Genomic DNA, 16,054 nt, shown 5'->3' on the forward strand with positions numbered 1-16,054 from the left:
AAATTGGGGCTCAGAGAGGTTAAATAACTTGCCCATAGTCACACAGCAAGTAAGAAGTAGTGAAACTGAATTTTGCCCCCAAGGTGGTCCTGATTCCAGCCCTGCCTACCCTTAATCACTGCTCAGTGGATAATGCACAGTCAACAAATATATTGTCTTCTTTTGTCTGCCTGAGTTCCCCAATTCTGCCCTAAAGTTCTCAAGGCATATTCTTCAGTATGTCACATGCAGGAACTTTAAATATCCTGCAGGAGGGGCACCACCATGTTTCCCAAGGTCTGAGGCCATCATTTAGTTCCCGATTTTAGAGAACCAAATAGGAAGGTTGGCCAACCCATTTCACTGGCAGCACCATCAAGTCATCTACATTGTGTACGTGTGGAGTTTGCCTATTTGCTTACAATCTCTCACTGCAGATGGGACAGTAAGCTGTGGTGCAGAGTAGCTCATGGCCATGCCCTCTCCTGGGCCGGTCCATCCTCCACCCTCCACCCTTTCCTTGTGAGCAGAGTTGGACCACAGGATATCCCTCTGCTCTCTGGGTGAACCTCCTGCCTGGTGAGTCCTCTTCTGCCCTGTTGTTTCTTTCTTTCTTTCTTGGAATCTCCTCCTGCTATTAAAGTAGCTCTTTGTAGCCTGTGCACTAGATAGCAAGTTTCTTGAGGCCAAAGACTATGTCATGTTCACCTTTGCGTTCCCTGAACTTAATATTGTACCAGGGACCTTGTGATGAGTGCTCCATGAATGTTTGCTGAGTGAGGGAGTAAATGCCTGAAGGACTCTGTTTGGCTCACATCTGGCCTGCCTCTAAATGTTTCCCTAATTTTTACTATTGCACCAGACGCCAGTACTGGGGTGTCTAAGTATTCTCTGCTAACTAAGTATGGCACAAAGATGACAGTGCCCCCAAGATGCCATTTTACCCTGTGTGCATGCAAGTTCCCTCTTAACATTGAAAGAGTGGGGACTTTGTACAGAGGAGTTGCTACTGCTGTGGACAGTGACTGGAGTTCAGGTACTGCTGTTCTCCCTCTTAGGCCTTTGAAAGGCAGATCCAGACCTGAGGGCCTGGGCATGGGGAGGCTGACGGATGGGGTAGGGAGATACATCAGAGTGGCCGGGAATGAAATAGTGTCCAGGAAACCTGCTTCCTCGGAGCGAGCCTTGTGCGAGCAGAAGGAATCTATCCACAGAGGGGTGAGGTAGCAGAGCAAGTGGGTTACCTAAAAATAGCAGCGCTGGTTTCCCACGCTTAGAGATGGGTCCTCTGTGATTCATCTTGGCTGGTTTGTGCAAGTTTGCTTATTTATTGAGAGATAGAGAAAAGGACCAAATCATTCACCTGCAGGTGGAAATCTGCAAGCCCTTCTGCAGTGAGCAACTAGACAGGGCAGCTACGCAAGAGGCTCCTGAAACCCAGAGGCCTGGGGCTTGCTGTGGGGAGGCAGCCAGGCCGAGGAGCCCCCCTTCAGCTGCTTCCTGCCTTTATGGCACAGTTGATGGTGGGCAGAACCTCACTCCAGTCACGGGAGACTTCTGTGGAAGAGGCATGTATATACACACAAGTGCCCATAGATCTGTACGAATGTGTATCTCTTTGAGGGGTTAATGAGCTACTGTGCGTAAATCACCTAGCCCAACACCAGGCACCCATAGTAGGTGCTTAATAAATGTTAACTAAGGAGTCAATTAGGTGGGAGCGAAATCAGGACAGGAGGAGGTAGGGATCGAGAGATATAATATAAAACAGCCATAGTGTTTTTGAAGACAAGGGATGGATTTTTGGAGTCAGGAAGCCATAGGTTCAGATCCTAACTCTGCTGTTTGCTAACACTGTAACCTCAGGCAAGTTACGTCACCTCTCAGAATCAGTCCTCATCTATAAATTTTTAAAAACGGGGATAATAATACCTATCTCATAAGATGGTTGGGATTATTAAGTGAAATTATATAGAGTACCTGTACAAGGCTGAGTTCAGTAAATTAGAGCTATTTTTCTTTTTATTATCATTTGTTATGAATAGCATCAACAATGAGGACCCTCAGATTATTAACAGTTAGAATATTACTTTAAAAAAGAACTCATATTAAAGATGCCAATACTCCCCAAATCGATCTATAGATTTAATGAAATCCCAGTCAAAATACCAGTAGGCTTTTTTTTTTTTCAACAACTGATTATCAATTTATGAAAAACGTTGATTTAAGCATCCGCAGTGGTGACTTCAGCCTCGACTCGTGGCTCAGTCCTGATGGACGTGACCTGCTTGACAAGCTCAGAGGGACCGCGCAGGTCGATGAGTCGCTTGTGGATCCTCATCTGGAAACGATCGCAAGTCTTAGAACCTTCACCACAAGGAGTTTTCCTTGTAGTCTGAGAATATTCTTGGAGTCTTGGTAGGCATCGGAACCGGTCCTTTCATTTTGAGATTCTTTTCCTTCGCACTTCTGATCAGGTCAGCACATACCTTCTCCAAAGACTGCACGCTGCGGCTGGTGAGGGTGATTCTCATGCCGTGAATCGCCACCTCGGCCTCCACGGGAGTCTTTCCGGTATCTTTAAAAGCCATGGCTGTGGCGTGGCTTCCTGACCGACTTGTTCCTCGGCCAGAGCGAACAGCGGTGAGTCACGAGCGGGAGCTGGTGGCCCGAGGCTCCGCTGCAGGGACCGCGTCTTCCTCCAAGAGCCAGCAGGCTTTTTAAAAATAGAAATTGACACACATATTCTAAAATTTATATGGAAATGCAAAGGCCTCATAATAAACCAAAATATGTTTTAAAAGAAAAAAGTTGGAAGAGCTATACTACCAGATTTTAAGACTTAAAAGCTACAGCAGTAAATATTGGCATAGGATAGGCGTATTGATGAATGAAACCGAATGGAGAGTTCAAATGTAGACCCATTTAGTTGCTTTTCTACATAGGTGCCAAGGTTTTCAATGTGGAAAGGATAATATTTTCAACAGATGGTGCTGAAATGGCTGGATATCCATTTGGAAAAAACAAAACAAAACAAAAACCTCAGTTCTTCTTACCTCACACCACATACAGAAATTTATTCAAAATGGGCTATAGATTTGTGATGGCTAATTTTACGTGTCAACTTGGCTGAGCCATGGGATGCCCAGTTGGTCAACCAGTATTCTCCATGTTTCTATGAGGATATTTTTGGATGCGATTAACATCTAAATCAACAGATTGAGTGAAGTAGATTACCCTCCCTAATGTTGGTGGACCTCATCCAATCAGTTGAAGGCCTGAATAGAACAAAAAAGCTGACTCTCTCTTGAGTAAGAAAGGATTCCTCCTGCTTTCCTGCCTTTGAGCTGGGACAATGACTTTTTCCTGCCTTCAGACTTGAAATGAAACATCAGCTCTTCCTGGGTCTCTAGCTTGCCAACTCTGCAAATCTTAGGACTTGTCAGCTTCCATAATCCCATGAGCCAATTCCTTATAATAAATCTCTTTCCATAAATATATAGATATATCTCCTACAGGTTCAGTTTCTCTGGAGAACCCTAATACAGACAAAAACTTGTGTTCATTGAAAGACACAGTGGTAGATTGAATATTGGCCTCCCCAAAATGTCCATGTCCTAATCTTGGAACCTGTGAATATGTTACCTTACATGGTAATAGAGACTTTATAGATGTGATTAAATTACGAATCTTGAGATAGGGATATGCTCCTGAGCTATCCAGTGGGCCTAGTATAATCACAAAGACCCTTTTAAGAGGGAGGCAGGAGGGTCAGAGACAGAGAGGAGATGTGATGATGAAAGTAGAGGTTGCAATGATGCAGGGCCACCAGCCAAATAGTGTATGCAGCCTCTAGAAACTAGGAAAGACAAGTAAATCAACTCTCATCTCAAACCTCCAAGAAGAATGCTGCCCTGCCAACACCTTGATTTTAGCCATCAAAGGAGGTGAAATTGACCTCCAGAACTAGAAAACAATAAATCTGTGTGCTTTTTAGCCACTAAGTTTGTGATAACCAGTTACAGCATCAATAGGAAACTAATACAGACACCACTGAGAAAACACACATGCACACAGACATAGGACTTATATCAAGAATACATAAAGTCTTATAGTTCAGTAATAAGACAACCCAATTTAAAAATGGGCAAAAGATTCAAACAGACAAAAGAAGACATACAAATGGCCAATAAGCACACAAAAAGATGCATAATATCACCAATTACCAGGAAAATACAAATTAAAACCACAAAGTACTATCTCATGATCATTACAATGGCTAAAATGGAAAAGACTGTCAATGCCAAGTGCTAATGAGAAGGAGGACGAGTTGGACTTGCATACATTTCTGGTGGGAATGCAAAATGTTCAACCACTTTGGAAAATTGTTTGCTGGTTTCTTATAAAGTTAAACATAGATTTACTACATAACTGAGAATTCAACTTTTAGTTACTTACCCAAGATGAATGAAAACATATGTCCAAGCAAAGACTTGAACATGAATGCTCATAGCAGCTTTAATCTGTAAAAGTTAAAAATTAGAAACAACCCCAAATGTCCATCAACCAGTGAATAGGTAAATTATGGTATATCAGTAAAGGAATACTAACCTGCAATAGAAAGGACGAGACTACAGACACATTCAACAACATGGATGCATCTTAGAAACATTATGAGAAATAAATTTAGTCAGACACAGAAAAGTACACTGTGATTCCATTTACATGAAATTCTAGAAAAGGCAAAATGAATCTAGAGTATCAGATAGCAGATCAGTGGTTGTCTGGGACCAGGGGTGGGGCAGGCAAAGAGGCAGGAAAGAGCTTTTGGGGGATGATGGAAATATTCTATGTCTTGATTGTGATGGTGGTTAGAGGTCAGTAAACTTTCTTCTATCAAGGGTCAGATAATAAATATTTTAAGCTTTGAGGACCATATGGTGCCTGTTACGACTACTCAATTTTATCACTGTAGCATGACAGCAGACATAAATAATATGTAAACAAATGAATGTGGCTGGATTTGGCTCAAGGGCCATAGTTTGCTGACCCCTGGTCTAGACTCTTCAAACTATATTCTTTAAATAGGTACATTTTATTATATTATATAACATCGATAAAAATAACACAAATCAAAAATATTATGTAGCTATTTTTGAAGTTAATGTTTTGGAAAGCTACATACAGAAAAGGTACAAATGATGTGTACAGCTTGATGAATTTTAATTTTAGCCATTCTAGCAGGTGTGGAGTAGTATCTCATTGCAATTAATTTATATTTCCTGGTCACAACTGATACTGAGCACCTTTGATAATGCTTACTGGCCATTTGGGTATTTTTTTGTGTGTGAAGTGCCTGTTTAAGTCATTTTAAAGTTCAGTTGTTGGGACTTCCCTGGTGGCGCAGTGGTTAAGAATCCGCCTGCCAATGCAGGGACACGGGTTTGATGCCTGGTCCAGGAAGATTCCTCCGTGGAGCAACTAAGCCCGTGTGCCACGACTACTGAGCCTGCACTCTAGGGCCCGCGAGCCACAACTACTGAGCCTGCACTCTAGGGCCCGCGAGCCACAACTACTGAGCCCACATGCTGCATCTACTGAAGCTCACGCGCCTAGAGCCTGTGCTCTGCAACAAGAGAAGCCACCGCAATGAGAAGCCCGCGCACTGCAACAAAGATCCAACACAGCAAAAACTAAATAAAATTATAAAAATAAAGTTGTTTACCTTTTACTGATTTGTATGAATTCTTTGTATAGTCTGGATACAGGTCTCTTTGTCAGATACGGGTATTGAAAATATATTCTTCTAATCTACAGTTGACTTTATGCTCTTTTTATTGAAGTACAGTTGTTTTACAATGTTGTATTAGTTTCAGGTGTACAGCAAACTGATTCAGTTGTACATACCTATATGTACATATATATATATTCTTTTTCAGATTCTTTTCCATTATAGGTTATTACAAGATATTGAATATAGTTCCCTGTGCTATACAGCAAATCCTTGTTGTTTATCTATTTTATATATGCTAGTGTGTATCTGTTAATCCCAAGCTGCTAATTTATCCCTCCCCCTCCACGCCCACCCTTGTTTCCCCTTTGGTAACCATAATTTTGTTTTCTATGTCTGTGAGTCTATTTCTGTTTTGTAAATAAGTTCATTTGTATCACTTTTTTAGATTCCACATATAAGTGATGTCACATGATATTTGTCTCTCTCTGTTTGACTTACTTTACTTTGTATGATAAACTCTTAATCCACCCATGCTGCTACAAATGGCATTATTTCATTCTTCTTATGACTGAATAATATTCCATGGTATATATATGTACCACATCTTCTTTATCCATTCATCTGTTGATAAACATTTACGTTGCTTCCATGTCTTGCTTATTGTAAATAGTGCTGCTATAAACATTGGGGTGCATGTATCTTTTCGAATTAGAGTTTTTGTCTTTTCCAGATACATGCCCAGGATGGATCATATGGTAACTCCATCTTTAGTTTTTTAAGAACCCTCCGTACTGTTTTCCACAGTGGCTGCACCAGTTTACATTCCCTACACCAACAGTGTAGGAGGGTTCCCTTTTCTCCACACTTTTTCCAGCATTTATTATTTGTAGACTTTTTGATGATGGCCATTCTGACCAGTGTGACATTTTATGCTCTCTTAATGGTGTCTTTTCTTGAACAGAGCTCTTAATTTTAATACAATCCAACTTATCAATATTTTCCTTTATGGTTAGTGCTTTCTACGACCTGTTTAAGACATCTTTACCTATTCCAAGGTTATAAAGATATTTCCCTGTTTTCTTGAAAGAGCTTTATTATTTTAACTTTCACATTTAGTTATTCAATCTGGAAATGGCTTCTGTGAATGGATATCCAAGTGACCCAGTTCCATATATTGAAAAGGCAACCGTTTCCTACTTCATTGCAGTTACATCATTGTCATAAATCAAGTAACCCTTGTGTGAGTCTGTTTCTCTATTCTGTTCCATTGGTCTAGTTTTCTGTCCTTGTACTAATACTATACTGTCTTTTCTTATGAGGTTGTTATTTGGTTTTGATATTAGGGTAATGCTGGCCTCATAGAATGAGTTAGGATACATTCCCTTTTCTTCTGTCTTCTGAAAGAGATTGTAGAGAATTGGTATAATTTTTTCCATAAATGTTACGTAGAATTCACTGTAATTTACCTGGACCTGGTGCTTTATGTTTTAGAAAGTTATTAATTATTGATTAATTTTCTTTAGTAGTATAGGCTTATTCAGATTGTCTATTTCTTCTTGTGTGAGTTTTAGCAGATTGTGTCTCTCAAAGAAATAGTCCATTTCATCTAGGTTATCAAATTTGTGAGTACAGAGTTGTTTATAGTATGCCTTAATTAACCTTTTAATGTCCATTGAATCTGTAGTGATGTACTCTTTTTCATTTCTGATATTAGTAATTTGTGACCTCTTTCTTTTTTTCTTTTAGTTAGCTGGTTAGAGGCTTATTGATTTTATTGATCTTTTCAAAGAACCAGCTTTTGGTTTCATTGATTTTCCCTATCAATTTTCTGTTTTCAATTTCATTGATTTCTGCCCAAACTTTTATTGTTTCTTTCCTTCTGCTTCTTTGGACTTAATTTCTTATTCTTTTCTAGTTTCCTAAGTTGGAAGCTTAGATAAATTTCCCCACTACTATAAGTTTCCTAAGCACTGCTTTCACTGCATCCCACAAATTTTGATAAATTGTGTATTCATTTTCATTTCATTCAAAATATTTTACAATTTCTCTTCAGATTTCTTCTTTGACCCATGTGTTATTTAGAAGTGTGCATACTATCTTAATTAGTGGAACTTTGTAAAAATTCTTGGTATCTTCTTAGTCCTCAAATTTTGTTTTCCTACTTCAACATTGGGTTATTTGTTTGTCTGTTTGTTTTGTTTTCTTACTTTGCATTTTCATATAAATTTTAGAATCAGCTTATCAATTTCTTAAAAAACTGCTTGGGATCTAATTGGGATTATACAGAATATATACATCAATTAATGAACAGTTACCCCTTTTTACAATTCATGAATATTGCATATCCCTCCATTTATTTGGATTTCACTTTCTCTCAATAACTTTGTAATTTTCTATGTAAAAAAATTTCGCACATCTTTCGTTATATTTAAGGTATGTGATTTTTTTAAATGCTATTGTAAATGACATCTTTTTAAAGTACATTTTCTAATTGTTTGCTTCTAGTATATAAAGATAAAATCGACTTTTGGGTATTGGTCGTGTATCCAGAGACCTTGCTAAATTCACTTATTCTAGTAGTTTATCTGTATCGTTTTTGTATTTTTTACATAGACAATCATGTTACCTGCAAATAGTGACAAATTTATTTCCTCATTTCCAGTTCTTACACCTTATATTTCTTTTCCTTGCCTTACTACTCTGACTAGTATCCCAGTACAATATTAAACAGAAGTCATTTTGGTGGAATCCTATCTCATTCTCAATTTCATAGAGGAAGGAAGGCTTTCAATAATTTATGATTTAAGTATAAGGTTTTTTGGTAAAATTTACATAGATACACATTTTTATGGTAAGGAAGCTCTTATTTATTCTTAGTTTGTTAAGAGGCTTTTATTTTTTTTTAATTATGGAATATATTTTATGAAAAAAAAATTGGGGCATCTTAAAATGACCATATGTTTTCTCTTTTTATTCTGCAATAATAGTGAATTATGTTGATTTGTGAATGTTAAAATAACCTTGCTTTTCTATAAATCCTAAACCCTAGTTTTCCTTTTTATATAACTCTGGGTTTGATTAGCTAGTATTTCATTTAAGATTTCTTGCATCAATATTTATGAAGGATACTGGACTGTACTTTTCTTTCTTGTAATTTTCTTTATTATATTTTGTGTCTGATTATGCTGGTTAGATTATGCTCACCCAAATAACAAGCTTTGGGAAGTGTTCCCTCTTTTTCTATTCTCTGGAAGAGACTGGGTAAAACTGGTATTTTATTTCTTCCTTAAATCTTCGGAAGCATTTACAAATGAAGCCATCTAGGCCTAGAAATTACAAATTTAAATTCTTTAATATATAAAGAGAACTACTCAGATTTTTTGTTTTTTTCTTGTGTCAGTTTTAAGTTTTATTTTTAAAGGAATTTGTCCTTTTCATTTAAATTTTCAACTATATCAGCACATAGTTGTTATTCTCTAATCTTTTAAAAGTCTGTAGAATCTGTAATTGTGTTCCACTTCTCATTCTTCTTCTTATTATTAATTTTTTTGTGTGATTCTTGTTAAGGGTTTTTCAGTCTACTAGTCTTTTCTGAGAACCAATTTTTTTTTTTTAATTTTTGGCTGCGTTGGGTCTTCGCCGCCGCACGCGGGCCCTCTCTAGTTGTGGCGAGCGGGGGCTACTCTTCGTTGTGGTGCACGGGCTTCTCATTACGGTGGCTTCTCTTGTTGCAGTGGCCTCTCCCGCTGCGGAGCACGGGCCCCAGGCGCACCCGCTTCAGTAGTTGTGGCTCGCGGGCTCCAGAGCTCAGGCTCAGCAGTTGTGGCACAGGGGCTTAGTTGCTCCATGGCATGTGGGATCCTCCCGGACCAGGGCCCGGACCCCCGTCCCCTGCATTGGCAGGCGGACTCCCAACCACTGCGCCACCAGGGAAGCCCCTGAGAACCAATTTCTGGCTTTGTTGATTTTATCTTACATACCTTTATTTTCTATTTAATAATTTCTGCTCTAATTAGAAATAAACTACAAGAAAAAACTATAAAAAACACAAACACGTGGAAGCTAAACAATATGCTACTAAACAACCAATGGATTGCAGAAGAAATCAAAGAGGAGATCAAAAAATACCCAGAGACAAATGAAAATGAAAGCACGATGATCCAAAACTTACAGGATGCAGCAAAAGCAGTTCTAAGGTGGAAGTTTATAGCAATATAATCTTACCTCAGGAAACAAGACAAGTCTCAAATAAGCAACCTAACCTTACACCTAAAGCAACTAGAGAAGGAAGAACAAACAAAACCTAAAGTTAGTAGAGAGAAAGAAATCATAAAGATCAGAGCAGAAATAAATGAAATAGAGACAAAGAAAGCAATAGCAAAGATTAATGAAACTAAAAGCTGGTTCTTTGAAAAGATAAACAAAACTGATAAACCTTTAGCCAGACTCATCAAGAAAAAAAAGGAGAGGACTCATATCAATAAAATTAGAAACGAATAAGAAGTTACAACTGACACCACAGAAATACAAAGGATCATAAGAGACTACTATAAGCAACTGTATGCCAATAAATTGGTCAGCCTGGAAGAAATGGATGAATTCTTAGAAAGGTACAGTCTCCTAAGAGTGAACCAGGAAGAAATAGAAAATATGAACTGACCAACCACAAGCACTGAAATTGAAACTGTGATTTAAAAACTCCCAACAAACAAAAGTCCAGGACCTGATGGCTTCACAAGTGAATTCTATCAAACATTTAGAGAAGAGCTGACACCTATCCTCTGAAACTGTTCACAAAAATTGCAGAAGAAGGAAAACTCCCAAACTCATTCTATAAGGCCACCATCAGGCTGATATCAAAACCAGACAAAGATACCACTAAAAAAGAAAATTACAGGCCAATATCACTGACGAACATAGATGCAAAAATCCTCAACAAAATACTAGCAATCCAAATCCAACAGCACATTAAAATGATCATACACCATGATCAAGTGGGGTTTATCCCAGGGATGCAAGGATTTTTCAATATCTGGAAATCAGTGTGATACACTACATCAGCAAACTGAAGAATAAAGACCTTATGATCATCTCAATAGATGCAGAAAAAGCTTTTGACAAAATTAAGCATCCATTTATGATAAAAACTCTCCAGAATGGCATAGAAGGAACATACCTCAACATAATAAAGGCCATATACGACAAACCTACAGCTAACATCATACTCAATGGTGAAAAGCTGAAAGCATTTCCTCTAAGATCAGGAACAAGACAAGGACGTCCACTCTTGCCACTTTTATTCAACGTAGTTTTGGAAGTCCTAGCCACGGCAATCAGAGAAAAAAGAGAAATAAAATGAATCCAAATTGGAAAAGAAGTAGTAAAACTGTCACTGTTTGCAGATGAAATGATACTATACATAGAAAATCCTAAAGATGCTACCAGAAAACTACTAGAGCTCATCAGTGAATTTGGTAAAGTTGCAGGTTACAAAATTAACACGCAGAAATCTGTTGCATTTCTACACACTAACAACAAAAGATCAGAAAGAGAAATTCAAGAAACAATCCCATTTACATCGCATCAAAAAGAATAAGATACCTAGGAGTTAAACTACCTAGGAGACAAAAGACCTGTACTCCGAAAACTTTAAGCACTTTAAAGATGCCATTCCTTGTCTTCTGGCTTCTATCATTTATATTAAGAAGTTATCTGTCAGACTTATTGTTGCTCCTTTGACTGTGATGTATCTTCACTATGGCAGCTTGTAAGATTTTCTCTTTGTTTTCAGTTTTCAGAAGTTTGACTAGGATGTGCTTGGGTGTGATTTCCTTTGTATATATCCTTGGGGTTTGTACTGCTTCTTTGGTTTGATATCATTCATCAATTTTGAAAATTCTAGGCCTTTATTAGGCCTTCAGATATTGCTTCCACTAATTCTCTCTTCTCAAATTCTGGGACTACAAATCCACATATTTTAGAACTCTTACCCTAACTCATGCCTGTTTGCTTTTTTTTTTTTTTTTCACATTTTCTCTTTGTGCTTCAGTCTGACTTTTTTTCTGCTGACCTATTTTCTAGCAAAGCGATCGTCTCTTCATCTTTGTCCATTATGCTGTTACATCCATGTATTGACTTCTTAATTTGACATTATATTTTTCAGTGATAGAGACTCCAGTGTTTTGTCAGTTATTTTCTTGAACACTTTCATCACATTTATTTTAAAACCTATGTCTAATAATGTTAATATCTGGCTCATCTGTGGATCTGTTTCTATTGCTTTGTCCTCTTCTTTTCTGTGCCAGGAAATTTTATCCAATACCAGATTTGTGGTATTGGATTTGAGCAGGATTTTGGGCAGGTATTGGATTTTGGGCAGCTAGGGCAGGCAGATTACCTCAATCCAATTAGAGACTGAAATAATGCAAAGCTGGACTTAGACTTTTAAAGTTTTGTTCTACCTCTGATGCTTCTTACTCTTAGGGTGTAGCCCTCCGACAGTTCTAACTGGGAGTTCAGGATGTTTTCAAGGCCCGTCCCCATTGTCCAGCTGTTTTGGAAACGCTCCGCTGACCTCAGATAGAATTTTGTATTTTATCCAGCTTTTCTATTTGTTCTTGGTGGGAACACTGGTCTAATATAAGCCACTGCATCCTAGTGAGAAGCAGAATGTAACAAGTGTTCTTTTTATAATCTCTAGAACTGTCATTTAGGCTCTGATCCAGGACTAGAATTCATACATTTTCTGAACAATATTTATTGAGTTTCTACTTATAATTTTAGGCACTGTTTTGGTGCTGGAGATACAGCAGTAAATAAAGAGCAAAAATCACTGTACAAGCGTACCTTGGAGATAAGGCAGATTCAGTTCCAGACCACCACAATAAAGCTAATATCACAATAAAGCGAGTCACACAAATTTTTTGGTTTCCCAGTGCATGTAAAAGTCATGTTTACACTATACTGTTGCCTATTAAGTGTGCAATAGCATTATGTCTAAAAAACCAATGTACATACCTTAATTTAAAAATACTTCATTGCTAAAAAAATGCCAGTCATCATCTGAACCACCTTTGCTTGTGGAAGGTCTTGCTTTGATGCTGATGGCTGCTGAGTGATCAGGGCGGTGGCTGCTGAAGGTTGGGGTGGCTGTAGCCATTTCTTAAAATAAGACAACGGTGAAGTTTGTTGCATTGATGGATTCTTCCTTTCATGAACGATTTCTCTGTAGCATGCAATGCTGTTTGATAACATTTTACCCACAGTAGAACTTCCTTCAAAATTGGAATCAATTTTCTCAAACCCTGCCACTGCTTTGTCAACTAAGTTTATGTCATATTCCAAATCATTTGTTGTCACGTCAACAATCTTCATAGCATCTTCACCAGGAGTAGATTCCGTCTCAAGAAACCACGTTCTCTGCTTACCCATAAAAAGCAACTCCTCATCTGTCAAAATTTTATCATGAGATTGAAACAATTCAGTCACATCTTCAGGCTTCACTTCTAATTCTAGTTCTCTTGCTATTTCTACCACATTTGCAGTTACTTTCTCCACTGAAGACTTGAACCCCTCAAAGCCATCCATGAGAGTTGGAATCAACTTCTTCCAAACTCCTGTTAATGCTGATATTTGGACCTCTTCCCATGAATCACAAATGGTCTTATTAGCATCTAGAATGGTGAGTATTTTCCAGAAGATTTTCAACTTACTTTATCCAGATCCATCAGAGGAATCACAATCTATGACATCTATGGCCTTACTAAATGTATTGGGTTTTTAAAAAATTAATTAATTTATTTTTGGCTGCGTTGGGTCTTTGCTGCTGGGCACGGGCTTTCTCTAGTTGCGGTGAGCGGGGGCTACTCTTCGTTGTAGTGCGCGGGCTTCTCACTGCAGTGGCTTCTCTTGTTGTGGAGCATGGGCTCTAGGTGTGCAGGCTTCAGTAGCTGTGGCACGCGGACTCAGTACTTGTGACTCACGGGCTCTAGAGCGCAGGCTCAGTAGTTGTGGCACATGGGCTTAGTTGCTCCACGGCATGTGGGATCTTCCCTCACCAAGGATCGAACCCATGTCCCCGGCATTGGCAGGCGGATTCTTAACCACTGCACTACCAGGGAAGCCCCACTAAATGTATTCTTAAATAATGAGACTTGAAAATCAAAATCACCCCTTGATCCATGTTTGCAGAATGGATGTTGGCGTTAACAGGCATGAAAACATTAATCTAGTTGTACATCCATCAGAGCTCTTGGGTGACCAGGTGCATTGTCAATGAGCAGTAATATTTTGAAAGGAACCTTTTTTTCTGAGCAATAATTCTCAACAGTGGCCCTTAAAATATTCAATAAAACATGCTGTCAACAGATGTGCTGTCATCCAGGCTTTGTTGTTCCATTTATAGAGCACAGGCAGAGTAGATTTAGCATAATTCTTGAGCCCTAGGATTTTTGAAATAGCAAATGAGCATTGGCTTCAACTGAAAGTCACCGGCTGCATTAGCCCCTAATGAGAGAATTAGCCTATTTGAAGCTGTGAAGGCAGGCATTGACTTCTCCTCTCTAGCTATGAAATCCCTAGATGGCACCTTCTTCCACTATAAGGCTGTTTTGTCTACATTGAAAATCTGTTGTTTAGTGTCCCCACCTTCACTCATTATCTTAGCTAGATCTGGATAACTTGCTGCAGCTTCTACATGAGCACCTGCTGCTTCACCTTGCACCTTTGTTATAAAGATGGCTTCTTTCCTTAAACTTCATGAACCAGCCTCCTCTAGCTTCGAACTTTTCTTCTGCAGCTTCCTCACCTCTCTCAGCCTTCAAAGAACTGAAGAGGGTCAGGGCCTTGCTCTGGATTAGGCTTTGGCTTAAGGGAATGTTGTGGCTGGTTTGATCTGCTACCCAGGCTACTAAAACTTTCTCCAAATCAGCAATAAAGCTGTTTCTCTTGCTTATCATTTGTGTGTTCACTGGAGTAGCACTTTTAATTTCCTTTAAGAACTTTTCCTTTGCATTCACAACTTGTCTAACTGTTTGGGGCAAGAGGCCTAGTTTTTGGCCTATCTTGGCTTTTGATACACCTTCCTCGCTAAGCGTAATCATTTCTAACTTTCGATTTGAAGTAAATAAATTGACTCTTCCTTTTGCTTGAAAACTTAGAGGCCACTGCAGGGTTATTAATTGGCCTAATTTCAATATTGTTGTGTCTCAGTGAAGAGGGAGGCCTGAGCAGACCGGAAGAGATGGGGAATGGCCAGTCTGTGGTGCAGTCAGAACACACACAACATTTATCAAATAAGTTCACTGTCTTATATTGGTGAGGCACCTGATGCTCCAAAACAATTACAACAGCAACATTAAAGAATGCAGATCACCATGACAAATATAATGATAACAAAAAAGTTTGCAATATTGTAAGAATTACCAAAATGTGAAACAGAGACACAAAGTGACCAAATGCTGTTGGACAAATGGCGCCAATAGACTTGCTCAATGCAGGGTTGCTGCAAACCCCCAGTTTGTAAAAAATGAAATATTTGCTAAGTGTGGGAAAGTGAAGCGCAATAAAACGCGGTATACCTGTACATGTGGTGCTTGTATTTTAGTGGGAAAGATAGAAAATTGGCTAAATGATGATGTAAAATATATAGTGTATGAAATACTGGGCATATACCCTGAGAAAACCATAATTCAAAAAGAGCCATGTACCACAATGTTCATTGCAGCACTATTTACAATAGCCAGGACATGGAAGCAACCTAAGTGTCCATAACAGATGAATGGATAAAGAAGATGTGGCACATATATACAATGGAATATTACTCAGCCATAAAAAGAAATGAAATTAAGTTATTTGCAGGGAGGTGGATGGACCTAGAGACTGTCATACAGAGTGAAATAAGTCAGAAATAGAAAAACAAATGCCGTATGTTAACACATATATATGGAATCTAAAAAAAAAAGAATCGTTCTGAAGAACCTAGGGGCAGGACAGGAATAAAGACGCCCATGTAGAGAATGGACTTGAGGGCACGGGGAAGGGGAAGGGGAAGCTGGGACGAAGTATATACACTACCAAATGTAAAACAGATAGCTAGTGGGAAGCAGCCGCATGGCACAGGGAGATCAGCTCCGTGCTTTGTGTCCACCTAGAGGGGTGAAATAGGGAGGGTGGGAGGGAGACGCAAGAGGGAGGAGAAATGGGGATAAATGTATATGTATAGCCGATTCAGTTTGTTATACAGCAGAAACTAACACACCATTGTAAAGCAACTATACTCCAATAAAGATGTTTTTTAAAAAATTTAAAAATATATATATATAGTGTATGAAATAATGAAAA

At 38.6% G+C, this 16,054-nt stretch overlaps 1 protein-coding gene and 1 pseudogene across 2 annotated transcripts in view; one reads left to right on the forward strand and one right to left on the reverse strand.

Moving 5' to 3' along the window:
* GPATCH2L (G-patch domain containing 2 like) overlaps positions 1-13,369 on the forward strand; it is a 213,380-nt gene extending 200,011 nt beyond the window's left edge. The window contains exon 11 of one of the 2 annotated variants that reach the window (XR_003796086.1): positions 13,258-13,288. Coding sequence is in view for 1 of the 2 variants with exons in the window: in XM_029239556.1 (XP_029095389.1) it covers positions 13,258-13,273 (16 nt within the window). In the remaining variant the exon portion in view is untranslated. Of the gene's footprint in view, positions 1-13,257 lie in introns of both variants that reach the window. The other variant, XM_029239556.1, reaches the window with a different exon arrangement.
* Positions 2,109-16,054, reverse strand: part of LOC114905071 — a 28,825-nt pseudogene continuing 14,879 nt past the window's right edge.

The sequence above is a fragment of the Monodon monoceros genome, unplaced genomic scaffold, assembly GCF_005190385.1.
Source record: "Monodon monoceros isolate NGI ecotype Baffin Bay Population unplaced genomic scaffold, NGI_Narwhal_1 Super_Scaffold_21, whole genome shotgun sequence".
NCBI lineage: Eukaryota > Metazoa > Chordata > Mammalia > Artiodactyla > Monodontidae > Monodon > Monodon monoceros.